Source organism: Pygocentrus nattereri, chromosome 10 (genome assembly GCF_015220715.1).
Source record: "Pygocentrus nattereri isolate fPygNat1 chromosome 10, fPygNat1.pri, whole genome shotgun sequence".
In the NCBI taxonomy this organism is placed as follows: Eukaryota; Metazoa; Chordata; class Actinopteri; order Characiformes; family Serrasalmidae; genus Pygocentrus; species Pygocentrus nattereri.
Window position 1 is genome coordinate 8,517,501 of NC_051220.1, and position 26,012 is coordinate 8,543,512.

The following is a 26,012-nucleotide window of genomic DNA, read 5'->3' on the forward strand; positions in this document are numbered from 1 at the left end:
AAATCAGGAAAACAAAATCCTTTTGTAATCTTACTTTATAGTGTGTGCGTGTGTGTGTGTGTGTCCATGTCTGTGTCTGTATAGGCCTGGGAGATTACCTCAAAGACCTGTGCCTACACAAACCATACTGTTCTCCCAGAGGCTCTGGAACGTTGGCCTGTCTACATGTTTGAGAAACTTCTACCAAGACACTTGGAGATCATCTATGAGATCAACCACCGTCACCTGGATGTAAGTATGGTCACTTTATCAGATGCCCCTCTCCTGTAGCTCCACCCTGCTGATGTACAATTAGAGACCATAACTCATCTGTTGATGGGCCTTCATCAGTGGTCAGTTTCAGACCACATGGTTACTCTTGTTTTGATATATTTGGATGCTGCTCACTCTCAGTGACACTGTCGTGTAAAAACCCCAGCAACATTGCTGTATCTGTGCTGGTCCTTCATCCTGGGAATAGGACAATAGCAGTCCTGTGATCAGAAACTGACCAATATAGAATGTGGTAGAGAGGGGCTGATGAACTGTGCAGCACCAGCCCACAATTTTACCCCAATAAAGTGAGTGGACCTGTAAGATAGGTGGAGCTCTGAACGAGGCAAGTGAGTGGTACAGGTTTCTTTATACAGTGATTGGAAAGAGTAAATGCATCTCTCTGTCTGTGTTAGAGAATAGCAGCACTGTATCCAGGAGATAATGAGCGCTTGCGGAGGATGTCTTTGATCGAGGAGGGCGATCCAAAGAGGATTAACATGGCCCACCTATGTGTGGTGGGCTCCCACGCCGTGAACGGAGTCGCTCGCATACACTCAGAGATTGTGAAAAGCACAGTGTGAGTAAAAGCCATGTTTTGATATGCGGGCTCCTTTTACTGTTGGAGCCCCAGAGCTGTTATTGTTGACTATACAGTTAATAATATTAAAGTAATTAATTACATGTACAGTACGTTTAAGCTACTTAGGTTTATTAGGATAATACTGTGATGTTAAATTCTTTCATTATCCCTGCAGGTTTAAGGATTTTCACGATGTGGAACCTGAGAAGTTCCAGAACAAGACGAACGGCATCACACCTCGCCGCTGGCTCCTGCTCTGCAACCCCGGGCTGGCTGACATCATCGCTGAGGTACTGATCAACTAGTGCGGGGTTCACCAGCTACTTTCCTGCAAAGTTTAGCTCCTACTAGGATCTGACACTATCAACCTTGTAGATATGTAATTTAATATTTTTATGGTGTGGAGAAATGGGAAATGTCCTGCCCTAATTAGCACCAATATGGCAAAGGGATCACACTTAATGACATTTTTTATGACACTCTATATATATCACAATATTTTGGCTGTGTTCACATTATCAGGTTGAAGTGGCACGATTCTGTTTTTTTTTTTTTGGGACACAGTCACTAATGGTGAATTAGTGGCGAAGGGCATGGTGAATGGCAAATCTGATATTTTCAATTCTGACCTGAGCCACTTTCATAGGTGGTCCTAGATACGAATCCGATTTGTGGCAATGCAACCTTAAAGTGAAAGCTCAGATGGGAATTCATGTGCTTTTTTTCCATTGCACATGCACCATCATTTAGCGTTACCATGGCAGCAGTGCTGAACAGACGTTAAAGCCTGTAAACAGTGGAAAAGCAACACATCTCACCTTTTTTGCTCATCTTGCTCTAATAAGAGAATAAAATGAGTTCATTATCTTGGCAGCGAAGGCTTGTTCTGCTTCTTAGTTTGTTTGCTAATGATGTGACTCACTTATATGAACGTGTGAACCATCATGTCAGAGAGATCGGATTTGAGCAGTGAGGCTTGTAATATAAATGTAGCCTTTGACACACAAAACTCTACTAGTGCCTCATTTTAAAACTGATACCAAAAATTTTGTGTTATTCAACATTTCACCAACTGTCCTGCGCTGAAGACTAATTATGCTCTTTTTGTAAAGAAACACTGCAGTCAGTCAGTGTTCTTTGCTGATGATATGCCCAATTTGCTCAGAAAAGCATATCATGATATCAGAATTTGTCACAAAAACAATAAAATATCATATCGCCCACCTCTGGTGTTAATGACACACCAACGTTGCTCTGTATGTGATGTCATTCCTCAATAGAAAATTGGTGAGGAGTTCATGACAGATCTGTTCCAGCTGAAGAAGCTGCTGGACTACATCGACAATGAGGTGTTCATCAGGGATGTGGCCAAAGTAAAGCAGGTCCGTATCTCTTCATGCTTCTCATTGCACTCTTCATCCAGCTGGTCATGATGCAAGAAGTGGTCTGTCGTTTTCCTGCTCGTATCACTGGATAATAATGAAAATGACAATCTATGGTGTCATGAAGAGAAACATACTTCCTCCCTAATATAATGGCTAATCATACTGTCTGGGGGCCTTTGTAGGAGAACAAGCAGAAGTTAGCTGCGTACCTGGAGAAGGAGTACAAGGTGAAGATCAATCCGGAGTCCATCTTCGACATTCAGGTCAAAAGAATCCATGAGTACAAGAGACAGCTGCTCAACTGCCTCCACATCATCACTTACTATAACAGTAAGAAAAATGTTTAAGGCCTCTGCTGTCGCTTCTCAAAAGCAACATTAGCACAAATGATGACCGTAACGGATTACTGACCATAAACAAAGTGACCGTTAATTTGGCTTTAATTAGAATTGTATGTAGATATTCGCAGACATCTGACTAGCAACTACTCGCACTGAACTTACCAACGAGGCGATATTTCTTGCTGAATAGGTGAGTTTACTCCATGATCTACTTTTTCTGATGGTCAGATGCTCTCCAGCCGCTCCCTTTAGCTTTTTGTGAATTCAGATCATGCCTTCAGCATGGTAGTGGTAGTATGTGGGAAGACTGAGTGAGGGAGGGGGAGAACTCTGAGAGCTTAGGCTGGAGTTCTGGGCAGCTTCTGCCTGTAGCTAGAAGGCCGTACCCACCTCATAGCTGTAGCAGGACGGATAAGAAACAGGATGGAGATGTTGTGAACGCTTCGTCACAGGAACGGAAGGTGAGGCATGTTTGTCCCCCCAGACTTCAGTTCTAGCATGACAATAGTGACGGCGGCATATTACAGTCATGCGACTGAATCCTTTTCAAAGTTACATCAAAATAGGCATATTTACCAAGTCGTGACCCTCAGTAAGTTTCAAAACGTGCCTTTCATTTCCAGTCCATACAGTCTGTACATGGAAACTGAGCCTACTTTGTCATGAGAACCAATTAATTTGCATATCTCCACCTATTCAGCCTATATCAGTTTAGCCCCACCCATTCACATTGACGTTATAAGGAGTGTTTCAGCTCTGAGTTCTTATTGAATGACTCACAGTGCAGGACAGCCAATCAGAGTCCATTTAGGTCATTACAGGCACAGTAACAAAAAGCCTGTTTAAAGTGCATGTAAAAACTAATAAAGTCTATTTTTGGTACAAAAGAAACACACAAATGCGTGTTAAGTAGATTTCATAAAAATGTAGGACCCTAAGTGCCCTTTAACTTAAAAAAAAAATTGAGAAACTCTGTTGGACCTTGATGGTGGTCCTTTAAGAAAAAGAAAAGCAACTGCCAGCAGTTTTTGCCTATGAGATTTCATTTTTGAATGACTCCAACTTTCATATTTGAAAGTCCATCAGCAAACAGGCAACGTGTTAATGCATTTTTTTTATCCACAGATACCAGAATGTCTTGTAAACTCAGCATAACACTTGTCCTGTGAAATACATAGTGGTTCCTTACTCCCCCCTGTCTGTAGGGAGGAAACACTGCTTCTGCTTGAACATCTGTACATTACACATTACAAACCAAAGGACAAATTACTACAATGCATGTTTTATTATTCTGATTTGTTTGTGTTTGATTTCTCTGCTTATTCATACTTCATTGTAATTAATCACTGTTCTTTAATACTCTGTCTTCTGTAGGGATCAAAAAAGAGCCGAACAAGAAATTTGTACCAAGAACAATAATGATCGGAGGCAAAGTGGGTCTTTCCTTAATTTTGCAAGCTATTTTGGAAACATACTTTAAACATTTTTGTGATATTTTGTTGACTAAAGCAATGCAGATATTTTTAAAATTTCAGTTGAAAAGCTATGCATCACTGTGTCCTATCCTACCCATTTTTCTCATATATGCTGCCCCCTGTAGGCTGCGCCTGGGTACCACATGGCTAAGATGATCATAAAGCTGATCACATCGGTGGCGGCTGTGGTGAATAATGACCCTGTGGTGGGTGACCGACTGAAGGTTATTTTCCTAGAGAACTACAGAGTTTCGCTCGCAGAGAAAGGTGAGCACTCCTGCAGGGTCAAATATCACACAACTTGCAGGAACTGGACACTCCTGCTTTTGACCATGCTACTGCTGTGGAAGTGTTGACCAAATTAGCCTGTGAAGCTGAAATTCAGCTCTCAGCTGAAATTCACTCAAGCCTTTTTCTTCTTTTTTGAAGAGATTTTTCAAAAAATATCATTTAAATTGTCCTGAAAGTTGATATTTATTTCTATTTTTTATTATTAACAGGCCTTGAAGTCTTATAACTGATCACAAGTGAATGTTTTCAGTACATAAAGCACATTTGTTTCAGATAAACATTTAAATGGATGAAACTGGAACTCCACAACCTTAAATGTTCAAATAGTTAATAGGAAGCTGTAAAAATGAAGTTAATGAACTTAATGTCTCATTTCAAAAGCAGTGATCAAGTCTTGAAGCAGTTAACTTGACAGAATACTCTTATAAATGAATCAGTACAGTGTATCAATCATTTCAGAACTACTTTTCCAGTTTGTAATGTTGAAATCTATAAAGTATAATAAGACAAGTGATTCTAAGCCGTCACTGTCATCGTCCAGTGATCCCGGCGGCAGACCTGTCCGAGCAGATCTCCACAGCAGGAACGGAAGCTTCCGGAACAGGAAACATGAAGTTTATGTTGAATGGAGCGCTGACCATCGGTACCATGGATGGAGCCAATGTGGAGATGGCAGAGGAGGCTGGGGAGGAGAACCTCTTCATCTTCGGCATGAGAGTGGACGATGTGGAGGCCATGGACCGCAAGGGGTGAGAGAGAGAGAGAGAGAGACAGAGAGAGAGAGTGAGACAGAGAGAGAGAGTGAGACAGAGAGAGAGTGAGACAGAGAGAGAGTGAGACAGAGAGAGAGTGAGACAGAGAGAGAGAACTGAAAGTGATGAAGTTTCTTTTAGTAAAAGTATTAGTTTTGTGGCAGGTGTTGTAAGCCATTACACTTTTTGGTAGCATGGAACCGTTCTTGTTTGTGGTCTTTGTGCAGGTATAACGCTCAAGAATACTACGATCGTCTGCCGGAGCTCAGGCAGGTGATGGATCAGATCCGCACCGGATTCTTCAGCCCCCAAAAGCCAGAGCTATTTAAAGACATCGTCAACATGCTGATGAATCATGACCGGTAATCTTGTGCTTTATAGTTTTGTCATTTGAAAAAGTTCAAAACTACATTTTGTTGATGAAAACAAATTACACATCCTCTACAAAGAACACACTTCTGCACATTTGTTGCACAATTATTTGGTGAATTTAACATATTTGGGGGACTAAAGCAAAAAATATGGGCTGTGCAAAAGTTATGTAGTTATACACTAAAATTTGTAAAAAAAAAATGTGTGTTCTCTGTAGAGGATGTGTTAATTTAGTTAACGTAAGTAAAATGATGACTATAATAATGTTGCACAGCTTACTAATTAGACTAGAGCTGGGAGGCAGGAGGGCTGCTGGAGGGAGGTGCTAATTGGTGTTTAAACAATGCAGATATTTAAGATGGCATAATTAATAGAATAAAGCAATGAGCCACAAGAGGCTGTACATTACCGCGATTTTATCACAAGAAGGAAGCAGAGTGCGTAAAACTGCCTTCCCTGTGGTAAAATCACAGTAACGCACGGCCTCAAGTGTCTTGTTGCTTTTATGAAAATGGCAGCAAATATAAAGTAGACAATTTTAAACAGATAATATTTGACGTCTTATTAAGAATAATCAATATAAACAGGTATTCCACAAAGAAATGTAGTTCCTTTAGGGTACGCTGTTGTTGCCAAGCAACCATAGACCGCTGAATGAGGAGAACATTCGCCCATCGCTGTATATTGCGGGTATTTCATTCATTTTTATTTGTTTCTTTTTTGTCATAACAATGAAAATGCGATAACACTTTAATACAAAACATTCGCTTTATTGCCACCGCGAGTTGTATTTAGCACCAATCCAGCGGCACTCTCTTCTCACACTGTGGCTGAGTCTCAGACAGCTCCCTGCTCCCTACGCAGTGCACTACGTATGAGTTTGAATAATGGATCCTGCAGCCCAACAGTGCAAAATATAGCTAAGAAATAGACATTTGGGACTTTGGGACAGATCCACACTTGATAAATGATGCACTGTTTGGTTGTAGAGGCTAGAATTCCTAAACTTTCATAGCTAGCACACTATTTAGGGAGTACGGAGCCATTTTCAGCCTGGGTTTGATGCGACCTATGAGAGACTTTTATGTTTCCATTTTACAGTTCATCAATCATACGGTACCACTTTAACTCAGGCCTGTGATATTAAAGATGGACTTGTTTAGCATGTTTTCTATCCTTTAGCATGTTAGCTAGCTGACCTGCCTGGTTCTAGTTAAGAACATAAGTCGCCAGCTCCTCAGTTTAAACAAAAAAGCGGGTTGTTATTGTCACATCTCCACAATGCACATCGACAGTTTTGCATTGTGAATATCATAATGTCTTGATGTGCTTTTACACCTCTAATACGTATTTATAATACAAATGTTGGTTTGTAAATTTCCACACCTCTGACACATTGATATGTTTTGGTCTGTATTAGTCCAAGGTAGATCTCCATCTATGTGTATTTATAGAAGAATTAAGCATTGAGTTGCTGCTTTGATCCAAAAAGAATGATATATTTGCTTAATGCTTATTTTCTCAGATTCAAGGTGTTTGCTGATTATGAGGCTTATATCAGCTGTCAGGAGAAAGTCAATGAGCTCTACAAGGTCAGCAAATTACACATACAACAAACAGGACTCCTCTACAACTCTGTAGTGTTTTATGGTTGTTTTAACTGAGCAATGGAGTGCATTTGATGTACATCCTAGTTATGAATTAAGTGCTTCTCATTTGTCATTTACTAACATTTCTGAGACTTTCCGAGTGTTAACATTATTAATATGACCATATTTAGTATTATAGTATTGTTGGCCAGTCTTATAGTGTTAGCTAGAGTCATTGCTCTTCCTTCATAGTGCATATTAAAAGACCTTTTCTCTCCTGCTCCTGACTTCAGAACCCCAAAGAGTGGACCAAGAAGGTGATCAGGAACATTGCCGCTTCTGGAAAGTTCTCCAGCGACCGGACCATCTCGGAATACGCTCGGGAGATCTGGGGGGTGGAGCCGTCAGCTGTGAAGATCCCACCACCCAATGAGCCTCGAGACTGAGAAGACACAGTTGAATTGGCCAATGATTGTTGGCGATACCCAATACATCCCTCCCCTTTTTCATACCGTAGGTGTGTCCAGTCTAATTTCAAGAATTATAGCCCCCCCAGATTAGTTCAATTTAGTTGCAGTTCTGCTTTTGACAGTTATGTCTTGCTTTCTTCGAATGGCCAGTGTAGACCAAGCTGAAGCTTAACCCCCTGCCTTAGCTTTCACAATTAATTTCAGCACATAACTGTAGATTAACCTGCTGCTCCTCTCTTAGCTTCATGGCATGGTTGCATAGACCGCTCTGTCAGTATATCACAAATGGTGTGATTTATTGATTATTCTTCACTGAACACCATTTGAGTGCCTTCACATGATCCACACACATTGCTATCTTGACACATCTTTGCTAGTGCCTCTGTGCATTGCAGAAGTCTTCAAATACAGTCATTAAAGGTCACTTTCTTGGACAGGGATTGAGCCCAGTCCTGGGCTACATTTTCATTTCAATAGAGAACCTCCATTCAGAATGCTGTGTAGCCCAGAACTATGCGTAATCCTTGTAAATTGACCCAAATCCAAGTTTCTAGCCTTGGGTTTTGTCATCACTGGTAGTTATGGTATCACAGGTAGACATGGATTAAGCCTGATATTGGGTTGAATTGCAGGATCAGTGGTGAATTACCAATGGAAATTATGTTAGTCCAAGACTAGGCTTGATCTATGTCTGGGAAACCAGCCTTAGGTATCCAATTACATCGCCATTCAGTTAGCCACAAGTCATTGAGGAATCCACAACTGGAATGTGGATTCAAGTTCTGGATTTTAAGACCACTGGTGTATTCCCTTTGTTAGGGTCACCACCAGGACCTAAATGAATGTTGTTAAGCCTAATCCTAGACAAAAAGATGTTTGGTCAAGAATGCAGACTGAATTTAGTCTAGACTAGGCTTAACCCTTAGAGTGCCTACTGTGTGCAATCCTGCCACAAAAGGAGGAAAGCAACAATGCATTAAGCCACAAGTTATTACCTGAAACTAGAATGAAGTGGGGCTCAACATTACAAGCAATGGCCACAAGCAATGTTTGAATAAACGTGCATGCTGTATTTCACTCTTGTACTGCTGCTGGTTTGAAGCCTCATGTGTTGTGATTAGCATGGAAGGCATCACCATCACCATCACCATCACCATCATCATCATCATCCTGTTGCAGCAAGACCAAAGCAGTGTATGCCATTGTTTGCCACCTCACTGTAATATAGCCTAACAATATTATTAATTTAGCACTTAGCATTATTGCTCAAAATAGGATTTTTAAGAACTCTACTGCACTTTAGCTAACCTGGAGATGCTAGCTAAACATTCAGGTCAATATGGAAGCATTTCAGGCCTGAAGGTTTGCTCAGTCTCACTGGATTCAGTTCGGATGCTATCACTCCTATTACTATAGCTTCTGAGCAATGATGTCTGCAGGTTAAGATGCACGGTCAGTCAGTGGTGCGTTTACGCTGAGGTTTTGAGAAGAAAAGCCATTCAGTTTGAGTGAAGTTGCCTCCTGGACAGGTGCATTATTCGTTTTAATAGTGAACGCAACTGTATTTTGAGCCGGAATGAAATCCTAAATGCACCATTTCAGAGATCGAACTCGAACAAAGTGTAAACAAGCTAACAATTCTCTGCATTTCAGATCTTCAACCTAGGAGACCTTGAAACTGAAGCTAAGGTGTGAATAAAATTAGCATATCGCTGTTGCCGGAAGAAAACCTCGTATCTCCATTTTTGACGTTTTTCAGTTTTTGACATGATTTGAAAATACCTTTTATCCTTTATTTTGTGTGGAAATTTCATAAAGAATGGACCGAAAGAAAGCATCCAAAATGACTTAGAAAAACTTCTGGTTCCATTGACTTGCATTAAAAGTAAAGCATGTTTTTTCCTTCTCCTTTAAAGTTACCATTTTGGAGTTACAAGGTTTTCTTCCGACAACAGCGGTGTGTGTCCATATATGGTTGCATGTATGTAATGGATTTACATGGGTTTCCACACTGAGCTCACCGAGGCCTTTATTTGTCTTTACAACCTTTAAATCTGTACTGTATGGAATGTTTACCGGATTAATGTTTGGACAATAAAACTGTTCAAAAGACAAGACTGGTTCAGTTCAGTTCTGTTTTGTGAAGGGGTGAGTCGGTGGGTGTCGGGGCAGTTATTAAGTCCAAGCGTAATTGCTGTAGGTCTTAGTAAAACGCAAGTAGATGGCATTTGACTAACACATTGTATAACAGGTGGGCTGCAGACTTTAATGGGTTCTGGTATTGTAAGAAGACCTCCTTGTAAGAAGACCTTTGGAGGCCTCCCAGCAACAATATCAACAATCATGGCTGGAAATTTTTTTTTTTTCATTTTTCACAAATAATATTACTGTGCAATAGCCTATTGTGTCCATACTGTGATAGAATTTTAACGCACCTTTATTGACTCCCATTCAGATTTGTCTTTTTTACTGCCTAATTATGCCCAATCTGGGAACAGAGCAGCACCATCTGGGGAAGTGGGGGGGGGGTTAAGTGTCTTGCCAAGTGCGCAAGCAGGTACATTCAGTTAGTCCTGGGATTTGAGCCCACACCCTTCTGATTACTAGCTCACCTCCCCTGCCACTAGACTATGACTTTCAATATGAATTCAATATGAAAGTAATTTGTACATATTGAAGGGCTGTTTGTTCATCTAATGTTTGCATCTGCAATGGATTTTCCCAAGTATTTGGGGGCCCCCAAGGCCCCGGGCTGTCAGAGGCCTTGTGCACGGTCCCAAGTAGACCATTTGTGAAAATGTCATACATACAAATGCATAAAAGGGCTTCATGATGTATGTAAATGAAACCCTGCATGACAAAAACTGCAACACTGAAATATTATTAGATGGTCATGTGATGGTCCCTTTTCTCATTGATGATGCAAGTATATGTTGGGTGTTTCTGATAAGCCCAAAGAGTTGAAAGCTCTGTACATGGGTTGCAAGCTTTATATTTTGCATTCAAATGGTTCTTTGCGTTTTGATTGTTCTGTATAGAACCACTGATTTTACTGAAGAACCATTTTTAATGACATTAGAAAAACCACAGAGGCTTTGTGTTTGTTATAAATACTCCACAGCACTGCAGCAGATCCAGACATCTTTCCAGAACTTATTTGTTCCAGTAAAAGCTGGGGGAGAACTGTGTTTGTGAAGTTGTTTATTCTTTATGTAGCCTGTACAGTGTGAAGAACCATCCAATATGTAAAAATGTATATGTAGAAAAGGCTGATGGGATACTCAGCAATTCATTTGTTTATTTATATCAATATCACATTAATATTAATCATTTTCAAAGCTCAAAACTGTAGCATTGCTAGAGAAATGCACACAAATGCTATGTTTCAGTTTCAGTTTCTATTCCCAGATGAGTTTCCATTTAGCAGAATGAATCCCCTCCCCCCTCTGGAGGGACCAGTGATATAAAATTAGTGTTTGTTTTTCCTCTCTTCACATTCGACTGGATATTGTGCTGGGCTGTGATCGGTCAGCTGCATACCTGATTTCCTGATTTTGCTGGGTTTCTGTTGAACCACAGACTAAACATGGCAACGTATATGGGCAATACTGCTTCTGAATCTGAGGTAAGGAGTCTGTATCTACACTGACAGTAAACTTAACTGTTATACAGATACTTGAGTAATTTTAAAAAGGAAATCTACCGTTTTTGAGTGTTTCTGCAAAAAAATGATTCAGAGTGGTTTGATGTTAAATGGTGTATTATAGAAAAACATAGACTCAGATTTCTTTACAGTGGTGGTGATAGGAACCAGGGGTCGCCATGTCTAGCAATACAAATATAGCCATTTTATTAACTATCCAAAACCACCAGTGAACCTACACGTGTCTTCTGAGGTTTTATAGTGTTGAAGTTACATAGTTCAAAATCTGAAAAAAGGACTTTTCTCGGACTCTTTTTCCTCACAACATCCTACACGTACACCTCCACCATGAATGGAGCACGTTGACATAATTTTACTCTTAAAAAATAAAAGTATTGTAAAGTGAGTCCAAATCAAGTGGGATACCTGAAGGGCAACTCCTCCAATTTTCCAAATTTCCTAAATAACGAAACAGTTCAGATGTAAAGAGTCATTCAGAGTGGTTTGGTGTGAAAAGCTTCATTCTAGAAAAAACTTACTGAGTCTGAATTGCTCAGTGGTGATGATGGGAACCATACATCTAAAAGTTCCCTCACAGAAAGTTACTACAGAATTGGTTATGAATGCTCTGCCTGATGTTGGAGACATTGATTTATTATAGTTTTGTGATAAAGTTTTGGCCCAAACCATCTCGTTAATCCATTTATTTTAATGCATTAATGGCAGAGGGATATATGCAGGGTGTTGTGGGGGCAAGATAGTCCACAAAAATGATTTTATTTTCCACTATTGTACCATCATCAACATAACATATAAAAAGACAAAGGCTCATGTAGGTTCACTGGTGGTTTTGGATGGTAAATAAAATGTTTGTATTGTAGACATCGTTACGCCTGGTTCCTACCCCCACCACTGTAAAGAAATCAGAGTCTGTGACTTTTCTCTACTGACCCCTTTTTACATCAGACCATTCTGAATAACTTTGTTTACCTCTACATCACTTTGATGTTATGTGTGTGTGTGCTGATTATGAATACATGTCGCTTAGATGTTGCTGTATGTGTGGTGAGTCCGTGGCATAGCCTGAAATTCAAATGGAGCCAGCAAAATGTTCCGCAGACATCATTACATTGATGAACACCACCAATTAGCCTTCTTCTCTGTGGCTAAACCATTAAACAATTACCCACCTTAATACCATAAACAGAGGATGACATTCTTTAATATTAAGCACATTATTGAATGGCTTCTTTCCATTCAACCTTAAATAGTGCAGCAGTTACTGTCTGGCGCCTCTATAAGGCCTCCATAACTGTTGCACCATTTAAGGTGGAATGGAAAGTTCTATGAAGGAGCCAACTACACTCTATACCACAGTAGGTTAAGGCCACCGTTTTACAGCAGATGTTGTTCAAAGTACAGTAAGTGGTTTTCACTGATATGCTTTACTGGGTGGTAACAGGCTAGATATAATCTGGATTACGTAATTTGATTGTAAAAATCTTCCCGAAACTGTTGACAGTTTCAGGACGTCACTGGGAGTGGCTACATCATGTGGTTTTAACAGCAATTGGTATTGACAGTTATTTAAATGCGACCCAAGTGTGTGTGATCTTTTATCAGCTTTTAATAAGAGCATTCATGATGCACTTAAATAGTGGAACTTTTCCTGCTTTGTCTCTTCATCTGAAGCAAGAGACAAGAGGTGTCAGATCCTCTTTTAAGCAGATGCAGCACTCGATCATAAACTTGATATCAGCGTGTTTCAGGAAATACATGTAGATTTAATTTCAACCAAGAACACTGCAGTGTACATAGTTCATCGCTGCATCCACAAATGCAAGTTAAAACTCTAAAATGCAAAGAAGAAACCATATATAAACAAGATCCAGAAACACTGCCGCCTTCTCTGGGCACGAGCTCATTTAAAATGGACTTGAGGCAGTGGAAAAGTGTCCTGTGGTCCAATTAATCAAAATTTGAAATTCTTTTGTAAATCATGGACACTGTGTCTTCTGGGCTAAGTACCACTCAGCTCGTTATCAGTGTACAGTTCAAACGCCAGTATTCTTGATGGTATAGAGGTGCATTAGTGCACATGGTATGAGTGACGTGCACATCTGTGAGTCATTAATGCTAAATTATATATACGTTTTGGCAACATAGGCTGCCATCCAGATGATGTCTTTTTCAAAGAAGACCTTGCTTATTTCAGCAAGACAATGTCAAACAACATTCTGCATGTATTATAACAGCATGGCTATTAAAAGAGTCTGGGAACTAAACTGACCTGCTTGCAGTCCAGACCTCTCACCACGGAAAACATTCAGTACATTATAAAATGAGAAATACGACAAAGGAAACCCCGAATTGTTGAGCAGCTAAAATCCTATATCAAGCAACAATTTCTCAATTTCAACATTTGACATGTTGTCTTTTTAGTATTTTTCTTTAAAATATGGTTTACATGATTTGCTTATCATTACATTCTATTCTGCATAGCGTCCCAGCTTTTTTGGAAATTGGGTTGTACTTTTTTGCTTACACCATCAATTTTCATTCACTCTGGGTTGTTCTGCTTCACCGTGACCATTTAATTTTTTTTTTTTTTTTATTAAAAATACATTTTATGCCAAAACTTTAGAACAAAACTATCACAAATGAATATTTCAGGTATCAAGAAACACATTTATAACTGTTTTGCGTAATAACTTAATGGGAAGGAACCTTTAAAACCCTTAAAATGCTTTGGATGTCTGGTTCCTAGTAAATTTCTGGTTCCCTGGTAAATTTCTCTAGAAAGGCACGCTTCACACTAAACCACTCTGAATCATTTTATTTACAGCTAAATGGTTAAATGATTAAGTAATTTTGCAAAATCGGTGGAGTTCCCCTTTAAATTATCACCAAAACATCAAAATGGGTTATGGTAACAAGTTGACAGCTTGTTAAATATATATATTTTTTTCTAGTTGGTGTAATAACCGTCATCTTTGCAGGTGGTGTTCAAGGCAGAATACGATTCACTTGAAAAGGCTGAGATCTCAGTGGAGCCAAAACAAGTGGGATTAGAAAACCTGGAAAACCAAGACCCAGTGATGGTGAAGAAGGTATGTCTGTTGGGCTGGTCAGATTTGCAGTCTAAAATCCAAGTTGGTTAAAAGTCTGAAATGGGCTTTGAACTCTGGCTTTGAACCAACTTGGAGGTCTCATCCATATCTGGCAAATCTGAATAGGCTGCGCAGATTATCTCATCTGTAGCCTACTTCCTGTTGATTTAAATATTGAAGCACCGTTAGTAATATTCATTTTGAGCCAGTGTGAATGACCTGTCCTGGGTTAATGGACGTAACACAGCCAAATTTAACATGGAGTGCGTTTTTCAGTGAGTCTGTAGAAAGCCAACGAATGTGCTGTGAAAGTGTATTACAAATATCTAATTAATTTCAAGGTTAAATAACTTGACGGGCAACAATTTACAATTAATGACGTTACAGTCCTTGTTGGTGGCTAATGCATGCAGGAGTTTGCCCAACACATCATTCAGACACTGTTAGCACTGACTAAATTATAGCACTGTGGCTAGATGGCAGCTCTGCTGGCTAAATTTCTGTTGATTATGCAGATCAGACTCACAGAAATCTGCTCTAATTTGTTTTGTTGTGAGGAAAATAAAAGATGTGACATCTAAATTTTGTCTTTGCAGGAGGAGGTCAAGACAGAATACAATTCACATGAAATGGCAGAGATCTCAGAGAAGCACACGAGTTCAGAAGACCTGAAAAAGGACATAAAGGAAGATGCTACCCTAAGGAATAAGGTATGTCAGTTGGGCCAGTCAGACACTGACAGGATTAAGTCGAACTGCAGAAACTAAAGATAGTGGATTACTCAGTTAAAAATGTGCCAACATATCCAAGGCCTGTTGATTTTTTTAATGTTTTAATGGTAGCCCACGCCACTACCGAGAATCTATGGCAAATGATATTTTAGAGATCAAGTCTGCAGTGAGTTCAAATTCCAAACTAGACTTGAAGCAATTCGGTAGAATCATCCCAACCTGGCAAACCTGAATAGGCTGCACAGATGCTTCCCTCCTTTTTTTCCTTTCTGTTTATTTAAACATTGAAGCAATATTCATTTTGAACTAGCGCGAATAACCAATGCAGCCAAATATAACACAGGATGTGCTTTTCAGTGGGTCTGTAGAAAGCCATTCATTGCATCACCATCACCAGAAACCAGGTCAATGATGGCATAAAGGGCTGTCAGTTTAGATTAAAATATCTCATTAATATCAAGGATTAATGACTTGATGATCATCAATTTACACGGAACCATGTTAAGGCCAGTGTTGATGGTAAACACAAGTAGGAGTTTGGCCAGTACATTGTGCAGACCCTGATAGCATTTACTAAATTCCAGTACTCTGGCTAGATGGCAGCTTTGCTGGCTACATTTCTGTTGAGTATGCAGATCAGACTCAAAGAAATCTGCTCTAATGTGGTTTGGTTAAAGGATAAAACAATGACTCAAGTTTTACTTTATTAAAAATAAGTACGTTCATTCAGAACTCTACAGGAAACGCGCATTAGAATTTTTTATAGGAATAATTTAACAGCTTTTTAGAACGGAAAAAAAAAATCTTGTTCTTCTGAACTTTTTTGGAGAGCCCTTCAGAGGTTCTACAGCAGGATTGTTTTCAGGTTTGTGCAGTAATCTTTCTCTTTGCAGGTGGAGTTCAAGGCTGATTTAAATTCACGTCATATGACAGAGATCTCAGTGGAGGGGAAGCACCTGAGTTTAGGAGAGCTGAGAAAACACATAGACGAAGATCCTACGATATGGCAGACAATATGTAATGCGGGCCGGTTGGACACTGACAAAATTAAGGCAAAATCCAGAGACAAACCAAAGATACTGGATTCCTTAGACAAAGTTGTGTCTGAATATCCAACTCCTGTTGAATTTCAGGTTTCAAGTGTAGCCCACGCCACTACCAAGAATCCATTCAAAGCAATATTGGAGTCAGAGGTGATTAAACCCCCTGACACTGAGTTTTCATGGTGGACATTAGCAATTAATGAAGACGAAATCAAGTCTGCAGAGAAACTCTACTTGGAGAGTATAAAAATACAAAGCGGAGAACAGTTCCTGAAGAACTTTACCACCTCACCAGCTTTCCAGCATGATAAATCCCAGTACGGTAACTACAGATTTACCTTCCCCCTGTCTGAGCTGATGGAACTGTACAAGGAGCAGAACTGTGAAGGAGAGGAGCCAGTTCTGAGGGTCTTTAAGACAATGTTCTACAAACAAGAGATTGTGTACGCTGTGCTGATTCACAGTCCTCAAGACAACAAGCTTTTTGAAGCAATGCCACTTCTTGAAGAGAGCAGATTTGCTCATTATGAGGAGGGGAAAATTATCTGGCACGCACAGGCCATTTCTGGTAAACACAAGTTTAAACTTTCAATAGAACCTAATCCAGCACGATTAATAGTGAAACGTCAACACTGCTCCACATATTATGTGTGGGACAATGTGTGTCTGGCTTTTCATTTGCCTTTTGATAAGTCCCTGAAAGTCCCTAGGAAAAGACTTATAGACGCCCTCGATGCCTGTAAACTTCATAATAAGAATTTCCTTCGAAAGGAAAAGCCTGCAGATTGCGAAGAAATGTTTGCAGATGTAAAGAAGGAGGTGGATGATTTGAAAAAGGAGCTAGAAGACAACACAGATAATGTTACGGAATGATAAAAATTAATCAGAAGAGCAGTAATGAAAATCTGCATTATTCCAAGTAGGGTTTTAGGACGTGAAGATTGTAAAATACATTGTATCGTTCAAAATAATTGCATCTGCTTAGTTATCTGTATGTGGGATTACTTATATCTGAACTCATACTGTAATTGTTCATCTACACTATTCATCCACTTTTTCAAAGGCTCCTGCCTATTGGTGGGACCCTAATCAATTGCTAAGCTGAATCAAGCACGTCTTGATTCAATGCCCTTGTCAAGATAGGCAAGTCCTTAGTCAATTCTCAAGTCAACAAGTAAGTCCAATAGATGGATAACAGCAATGCCCTCAACAGTGGCGTAAACACAAATGGTAAACGCGTTTATTGTTTACGATAGAATGACAACATAAACAGACAGTTTGGTAACATGACACTTTTCTGACTTTACGAGTTGATGTGGACATCCTGAACTCCTCATTAGCATGAAATATACATCAGACAGTCCTATGAGTCTGAGGCTGAGAGTACCTGCTTTGCTCTTGCAGAAGGTTTCAGGTCTTTTCCAGTCATAACGCCCATTTCTAGTTAAAAGTCCCTGTCAGTAGTGTGTAAAGCTGAATGAATGAATTAATTAATTGATTAATCTTTTTGCGAATCATGTTGTCGCATCTGAAGCGTCACAATTGTGACTCAGGTTTCTAGTAGTGGGTGGTGAGTGTAGATGTACAAATTCAAAGTAGAATTACCCAAAACATAACATCCATGTTTACTCCTAGTCTGTTTTCTGTTGCTAACTTTGGATTTTTTTTTTCTGTTCATGCTGAAAATAATGAATTTTTTAAATTGACGAATTGATGGAATTACAATGTATCTCACATATACGTGTTCTTGGGAGGCTCCCCAAGTTTACTGATGGGTACTCAAGTATATTTTATACATTACATTTGAACAATCTATTAAAAATTTTAGATTGTATGTATTTTTATACATTTTAATGTAGTTCATATATTTTCTCGAAAACACAGATTATGTACTTAAATAACCAATTAAGTAAGCAGAATTTGTAATATTTGAATATAACATCCCCTTACACTCCATCTTTTCTAGGGCTTTTATGGTTAATTGTGTTGTAATACTTTTTTATTTTTTATGTATAATGTTGTTTTATTGTTATTATTGAAATGGTACAGTTTATAAATGTGAAAACATTGTAATACTGTAATACTGTAAAATTGTGTTTGGTAGTTCTATAATCATTTATATATATGTAACTTACTGGTAAACAGTAAGTATAAAAAGCAAATAAATACATAAACCTTGAATGACTGTTAGAAATAAAGGTTCTGTATATAAAGGTACTTTTTGCTTTCATCAGTTGCGGGTACATTGTTCTGTCAAGGTACACACAATGTAAATGTTCCCTCAAAGCTACAGCTGTGGCTTTAAGGTCCAGTTGTGAACCTTAAATAAGTTTTACCAGGTGAAAAGTACATATGTACCTTTTCATAACCGAATGTTTTAAAAAAGAACAGACCCCAGTGATGAGAGGTCCAACCCCAGTGAGAGTTCACTACTTTTTTCTGAAAGTATAAAAATTGTGCCATTGAAATATTATTTAAAATGAGCTTATTAAAGGTGTGATGCTAAAAATGAAGTGCAATAAGAATAAAATGTCAAAGCACAAAAAGAGAAACTTTTTAACCTTCATTTAAAAATCGCTCCATTTAAGGCTCATCTAAGATCTTCTGGCTGGTTCTTCCAGTTGTTTGCAGGTTAGTTTGGTCTCTGGGCTCAACTAGCTGACCTGAATCAATGGATCTAAGGGAGCTACTCACTTTATAGTCTTCAGACAAATTTTTAAATGTTCAAAACAGGGCACCACAACACACAGTGCCTATATATTACATACATATACAATGAAGTACACAGGAGATAAAGGTACAGTGTAGAACAACAAAAAATATGACTAGGGGTCGAAGTAATTCACAACCAAGTAACCAACAGAAATCAGTTGAAGAATCTTTCGTGCTTTAATGCTGGTGAAGCAGAAATGGAATGTAGATATTGTCAGATTAGCTGGAGCCTCAGGGGGAAACACAGTGCTTAAATACAGAAACAATACACAGGTGGAAAACAGGTGAGAACAATCAAGGGCGGAGTCTAGAAACAAGGGGGCAGGACCGGGAAGAAAACAAAACAAGGAATCACATGGACAAGACCACAACAAAACAAAAGCACATGGAAGACTGGGAGGGGCCAATTATGACATTACCAAAAGAAAAAATGATGTGATTTATTATTATTTCAGATTCTTTGTTCATTTTGTTCATTTTCTGTGAAGAACATATAAAATAACACATTTTCAGTGACATCACACTGAACGCCCCTCACATTCATATTACACATGTGGTGTTGAGAGAACCTGCGGGGAGTAAAAGTGTTGGAGGTGCTGTGTCCTTCACTCTGTTCTTCTCCAACATGACCTGCTGTTAGTGTTTGTGTGTCTGTGTGTGTTTGTGTGTTGGGGTGGGGGGTGGGGGGGTTATGTTTATGTGTTGGTATATGTGAATGTGTGTGTTTGTATATGTGTGTGTGTGTTGATCATTCTCAGCACTGCAGTGACACTGACATGGTGGTGGTGTGTTAGTTTGTGTTGTGCTGGTACGAGTGGATCAGACACCAGCAGTGCTGCTGGAGTTTTAAACACTGTGTCCACTCATCGTCCACTCCATTAGACACTCCTACCTTGTTGGCTCACCTTGTACAACCCCAATTCCAATGAAGTTGGGACGTTGTGTAAAACATAAATAAAAACAGAATACGATGATTTGCAAATCCTTTTCAACCTATATTCAATTGAATGCGCTACAAAGACAAGATATTTAATGTTCAAATGGATAAACTAGAATGAAGTGGGGCTCAACATTACAAGCAATGGCCACAAGCAATGTTTGAATAAACGTGCATGCTGTATTTCACTCTTGTACTGCTGCTGGTTTGAAGGCTCATGTGTTGTGATTAGCATGGATGGCATCACCATCACCATCACCATCACCATCATCATCATCATCCTGTTGCAGCAAGACCAAAGCAGTGTATGCCATTGTTTGCCACCTCACTGTAATATAGCCTAACAATATTATTAATTTAGCACTTAGCATTATTGCTCAAAATAGGATTTTTAAGAACTCTACTGCACTTTAGCTAACCTGGAGATGCTAGCTAAACATTCAGGTCAATATGGAAGCATTTCAGGCCTGAAGGTTTGCTCAGTCTCACTGGATTCAGTTCGGATGCTATCACTCCTATTACTATAGCTTCTGAGCAATGATGTCTGCAGGTTAAGACGCACGGTCAGTCAGTGGTGCGTTTACGCTGAGGTTTTGAGAAGAAAAGCCATTCAGTTTGAGTGAAGTTGCCTCCTGGACAGGTGCATTATTCGTTTTAATAGTGAACGCAACTGTATTTTGAGCGGAATGAAATCCTAAATGCACCATTTCAGAGATCGAACTCGAACAAAGTGTAAACAAGCTAACAATTCTCTGCATTTCAGATCTTCAACCTAGGAGACCTTGAAACTGAAGCTAAGGTGTGAATAAAATTAGCATATCGCTGTTGTCGGAAGAAAACCTCGTATCTCCATTTTTGACATTTTTCAGTTTTTGACATGATTTGAAAATACCTTTTATCATTTACTTTGTGTGGAAATTTCATAAAGAATGGACCATAAGAAAGCATCCAAAATGACTTAGAAAAAATTCTGGTTCCATTGACTTGCATTAAAAGTAAAGCATGTTTTTTCCTTCTCCTTTAAAGTTACCATTTTGGAGTTACAAGGTTTTCTTCCGACAACAGCGGTGTGTGTTCATATATGGTTGCATGTATGTAATGGATTTACATGGGTTTCCACACTGAGCTCACCAAGGCCTTTATTTGTCTTTACAACCTTTAAATCTGTACTGTATGGAATGTTTACCGGATTAATGTTTGGACAATAAAACTGTTCAAAAGACAAGACTGGTTCAGTTCAGTTCATTTTTCACAAATAATATTCATGTGCAATAGCCTATTGTGTCCATACTGTAATAGAATTTTAACGCACCTTTATTGACTCCCATTCAGATTTTTCTTTTTTACCGCCTAATTATGCCCAATCTGGGAACAGAGCAGCACCATCTGGGGAAGTGGGGGGGTTAAGTGTCTTGCCAAGTGCGCAAGCAGGTACATTCAGTTAGTCCTGGGATTTGAGCCCACAGCCTTCTGATTACTAGCTCACCTCCCCTGCCACTAGGCTATGACTTTCAATATGAATTCAATATGAAAGTAATTTGTACATATTGAAGGGCTGTTTATTCATCTAATCTTTGCATCTGCAATGGATTTTCCCAAGTATTTGGGGGCCCCCAAGGCCCCTGGCTGAGGCCTTGTGCACGGTCCCAAGTAGACCATTTGTGAAAATGTCATACATACAAATGCATAAAAGGGCTTCATGATGTATGTAAATGAAACCCTGCATGACAAAAACTGCAACACTGAAATATTATTAGATGGTCATGTGATGGTCCCTTTTCTCATTGATGATGCAAGTATATGTTGGGTGTTTCTGATAAGCCCAAAGAGTTGAAAGCTCTGTACATGGGTTGCAAGCTTTATATTTTGCATTCAAATGGTTCTTTGCATTTTGATTGTTCTGTATAGAACCACTATAGGCTGGTAAATAAAATGTTTGTATTGTAGACATCGTTACGCCTGGTTCCTACCCCCACCACTGTAAAGAAATCAGAGTCTGTGACTATCCTCTACTGACCCCTTTTTACATCAGACCATTCTGAATAACTTTGTTTACATCTACATCACTTTGATGTTGTGTGTGTGCTGATTATGAATACATGTCGCTTAGATGTTGCTGTATGTGTGGTGAGTCCGTGGCATAGCCTGAAATTCAAATGGAGCCAGCAAAATGTTCCACAGACATCATTACAGTGAGGAACACCACCAATTAGCCTTATTCTCTGTGGCTAAACCATTAAACAATTACCCACCTTAATACCATAAACAGAGGATGACATTCTTTAATATTAAGCACGTTATTGAATGGCTTCTTTCCATTCAACCTTAAATGGTGCAGCAGTTACTGTCTGGCGACTCTATAAGGCCTCCATAACTGTTGCACCATTTAAGGTGGAATGGAAAGTTTTATGAAGGAGCCAACTTCACTCTATTCCACAGTGGGTTAAGGCCACCGTTTTAAAGCAGATGCTGTTTATGCTGCAGTAAGTGCTTTTCACTGATGTGCTTTACTGGGTGGTAACAGGCTAGATATAATCTGGATTACGTAATCTGATTGTGAAAGTCTTCCCGAAACTGTTGACAGTTTCAGGACGTCACTGGGAGTGGCTGCATCATGTGGTTTTAAGAGCAGTTGGTATTGACAGTTATTTAAATGCGGCCCAAGTGTGTGTGATCTTTTATCAGCTTTTAATAAGAGCATTCATGATGTACTTACTTAGTGAATTTCAACCAAGAACACTGCAGTGTACATAGTTCATCGCTGCATCCACAAATGCAAGTTAAAACTCTAAAATGCAAAGAAGAAACCATATATAAACAAGATCCAGAAACACTGCCCCCTTCTCTGGGCACGAGCTCATTTAAAATGGACTTGAGGCAGTGGAAAAGTGTCCTGTGGTCCAATTAATCAAAATTTGAAATTCTTTTGTAAATCATGGACACTGTGTCTTCTAGGCTAAGTACCACTCAGCTCGTTATCAGTGTACAGTTCAAACGCCAGTATTCATGATGGTATAGAGGTGCATTAGTGCACATGGTATGAGTGACGTGCACATCTGTGAGTCATTCATGCTAAATTATATATATGTTTTGGCAACATAGGCTGCCATCCAGATGATGTCTTTTTCAAAGAAGACCTTGCTTATTTCAGCAAGACAATGTCAAACAACATTCTGCATGTATTATAACAGCATGGCTATTAAAAGAGTCTGGGAACTAAACTGACCTGCTTGGAGTCCAGACCTCTCACCACGGAAAACATTCAGTACATTATAAAATGAGAAATACGACAAAGGAGACCCCGAATTGTTGAGCAGCTAAAATCCTATATCAAGCAACAATTTCTCAATTTCAACATTTGACATGTTGTCTTTTAAGTATTTTTCTTTAAAATATGGTTTACATGATTTGCTTATCATTACGTTCTATTCTGCATAGCGTCCCAGCTTTTTTGGAAATTGGGTTGTACTTTATTTGCTTACACCATCAATTTTCATTCACTCTGGGTTGTTCTGCTTCACCATCAGCATTTTTTATTTTATTTTTTTTATTAAAAATACATTTTATGCAAAACTTTAGAACAAAACTATCACAAATGAATATTTCAGGTATCAAGAAACACATTTATAACTGTTTTGCGTAATAACTTAATGGGAAGGAACCTTTAAAACCCTTAAAATGCTTTGGATGTCTGGTTCCTAGTAAATTTCTGGTTCCCTGGTAAATTTCTCTAGAAAGGCGCGCTTCACACTAAACCACTCTGAATCATTTTATTTACATCTAAATGGTTAAATGATTAAGTAATTTTGCAAAATCGGTGGAGTTCCCCTTTAAATTATCACCAAAACATCAAAATGGGTTATGGTAACAAGTTGACAGCTTGTTAAAAATATAAATATATATATATATATTTTTTTTTTTGACTTTTTTTGGAAAGTCCTTCAGAGGATCTACAGCAGAATTGTTTTCTAGTTGGTGTAATAACCGTCATCTTTGCAGGTGGTGTTCAAGGCAGAATACGATTCACTTGAAAAGACTGAGATCTCAGTGGAGCCAAAACAAGTGGGATTAGAAAACCTGGAAAACCAAGACCCAGTGATGGTGAAGAAGGTATGTCTGTTGGGCTGGTCAGATTTGCAGTCTAAAATCCAAGTTGGTTAAAAGTCTGAAATGGGCTTTGAACTCTGGCTTTGAACCAACTTGGAGGTCTCATCCATATCTGGCAAATCTGAATAGGCTGCGCAGATCATTTCATCTGTAGCCTACTTCCTGTTGATTTAAATATTGAAGCACCGTTAGTAATATTCATTTTGAGCCAGTGTGAATGACCTGTCCTGGGTTAATGGACGTAACACAAACACAGCCAAATTTAACATGGAGAGCGTTTTTCAGTGAGTCTGTAGAAAGCCAACGAATGTGCTGTGAAAGTGTATTACAAATATCTAATTAATTTCAAGGTTAAATAACTTGACGGGCAACAATTTACAATTAATGACGTTACAGTCCTTGTTGGTGGCTAATGCACGCAGGAGTTTGCCCAACACATCATTCAGACACTGTTAGTACTGACTAAATTATAGCACTGTGGCTAGATGGCAGCTCTGCTGGCTAAATTTCTGTTGATTATGCAGGTCAGACTCACAGAAATCTGCTCTAATTTGTTTTGTTGTGCGGAAAAATAAAAGATGTGACATCTAAATTTTGTCTTTGCAGGAGGAGGTCAAGACAGAATACAATTCACATGAAATGGTAGAGATCTCAGAGAAGCACACGAGTTCAGAAGACCTGAAAAAGGACATAAAGGAAGATGCTACCCTAAGGAATAAGGTATGTCAGTTGGGCCAGTCAGACACTGACAGGATTAAGTCGAACTGCAGAAACTAAAGATAGTGGATTACTCAGTTAAAAATGTGCCAACATATCCAAGGCCTGTTGATTTTTTTAATGTTTTAATGGTAGCCCACGCCACTACCGAGAATCTATGGCAAATGATATTTTAGAGATCAAGTCTGCAGTGAGTTCAAATTCCAAACTAGACTTGAAGCAATTCGGTAGAATCATCCCAACCTGGCAAACCTGAATAGGCTGCACAGATGCTTCCCTCCTTTTTTTCCTTTCTGTTTATTTAAACATTGAAGCAATATTCATTTTGAACTAGCGCGAATAACCAATGCAGCCAAATATAACACGGGATGTGCTTTTCAGTGGGTCTGTAGAAAGCCATTCATTGCATCACCATCACCAGAAACCAGGTCAATGATGGCATAAAGGGCTGTCAGTTTAGATTAAAATATCTCATTAATATCAAGGATTAATGACTTGATGATCATCAATTTACACGGAACCATGTTAAGGCCAGTGTTGATGGTAAACACAAGTAGGAGTTTGGCCAGTACATTGTGCAGACCCTGATAGCATTTACTAAATTCCAGTACTCTGGCTAGATGGCAGCTTTGCTGGCTACATTTCTGTTGAGTATGCAGATCAGACTCAAAGAAATCTGCTCTAATGTGGTTTGGTTAAAGGATAAAACAATGACTCAAGTTTTACTTTATTAAAAATAAGTACGTTCGTTCAAAACTCTACAGGAAACGCGCATTAGAATTTTTTATAGGAATAATTTAACAGCTTTTTAGAACGGAAAAAAAAAATCTTGTTCTTCTGAACTTTTTTGGAGAGCCCTTCAGAGGTTCTACAGCAGGATTGTTTTCAGGTTTGTGCAGTAATCTTTCTCTTTGCAGGTGGAGTTCAAGGCCGATTTAAATTCACGTCATATGACAGAGATCTCAGTGGAGGGGAAGCACCTGAGTTTAGGAGAGCTGAGAAAACACATAGACGAAGATCCTACGATATGGCAGACAATATGTAATGCGGGCCGGTTGGACACTGACAAAATTAAGGCAAAATCCAGAGACAAACCAAAGATACTGGATTCCTTAGACAAAGTTGTGTCTGAATATCCAACTCCTGTTGAATTTCAGGTTTCAAGTGTAGCCCACGCCACTACCAAGAATCCATTCAAAGCAATATTGGAGTCAGAGGTGATTAAACCCCCTGGCACTGAGTCAGTGGCGCAAAAAGTGGGTATGCGGCGTATGCGGCGTATATGGGCGCTGCACTAGAGGGGCGCCAAAACGATGCCGGAAAATTATTTCTAGTCTGCATTTTCTGTAAGAGCTGTTTGTTCAAGTATGATAATACACATCAAAAAACAGCACAGCACTAATCAGGCGCCCATTCACTTCTCAAAGTGGTTGAAAGACAGCAGGTTGGTCAGTTTATACGCTTTATTCACCTACGTCACCTTTGTCTACCAAAACGAGACT

At 39.1% G+C, this 26,012-nt stretch overlaps 2 protein-coding genes across 2 annotated transcripts in view; both read left to right on the forward strand.

Moving 5' to 3' along the window:
* pygb (phosphorylase, glycogen; brain) overlaps positions 1-9,123 on the forward strand; it is a 36,729-nt gene extending 27,606 nt beyond the window's left edge. Inside the window, exons 10-20 of the mRNA XM_017704955.2 lie at positions 85-231; positions 669-832; positions 1,011-1,125; positions 2,116-2,217; positions 2,403-2,550; positions 3,936-3,994; positions 4,162-4,303; positions 4,869-5,076; positions 5,307-5,441; positions 6,977-7,043; positions 7,334-9,123. Of these exons, the coding sequence (XP_017560444.1) occupies positions 85-231; positions 669-832; positions 1,011-1,125; positions 2,116-2,217; positions 2,403-2,550; positions 3,936-3,994; positions 4,162-4,303; positions 4,869-5,076; positions 5,307-5,441; positions 6,977-7,043; positions 7,334-7,486 (1,440 nt within the window). The 3' untranslated portion in view covers positions 7,487-9,123. The remainder of the gene's footprint in view (positions 1-84; positions 232-668; positions 833-1,010; positions 1,126-2,115; positions 2,218-2,402; positions 2,551-3,935; positions 3,995-4,161; positions 4,304-4,868; positions 5,077-5,306; positions 5,442-6,976; positions 7,044-7,333) is intronic.
* Positions 9,124-10,978: 1,855 nt separating this feature from the next.
* On the forward strand, positions 10,979-18,250 carry LOC108431659. Its single transcript, XM_017704956.2, has 4 exons — positions 10,979-11,135; positions 14,153-14,263; positions 14,860-14,973; positions 15,888-18,250. Exons 1-4 carry the CDS (start codon positions 11,097-11,099, stop codon positions 16,908-16,910), a joined length of 1,287 nt encoding a protein of 428 aa, XP_017560445.1. The 5' UTR covers positions 10,979-11,096; the 3' UTR covers positions 16,911-18,250.
* Positions 18,251-26,012: the final 7,762 nt, after the last annotated feature.

Excerpts from the sequence above, each read along its gene's own strand:
- LOC108431659 (XM_017704956.2), top strand. The coding sequence starts at position 11,097 with ATGGCAACGTATATGGGCAATACTGCTTCTGAATCTGAG. Across the intron at positions 11,136-14,152 it reads ATACTGCTTCTGAATCTGAG|GTGGTGTTCAAGGCAGAATA; the intron begins GTAAGGAGTCTG and ends TCATCTTTGCAG. Across the intron at positions 14,264-14,859 it reads ACCCAGTGATGGTGAAGAAG|GAGGAGGTCAAGACAGAATA; the intron begins GTATGTCTGTTG and ends TTGTCTTTGCAG.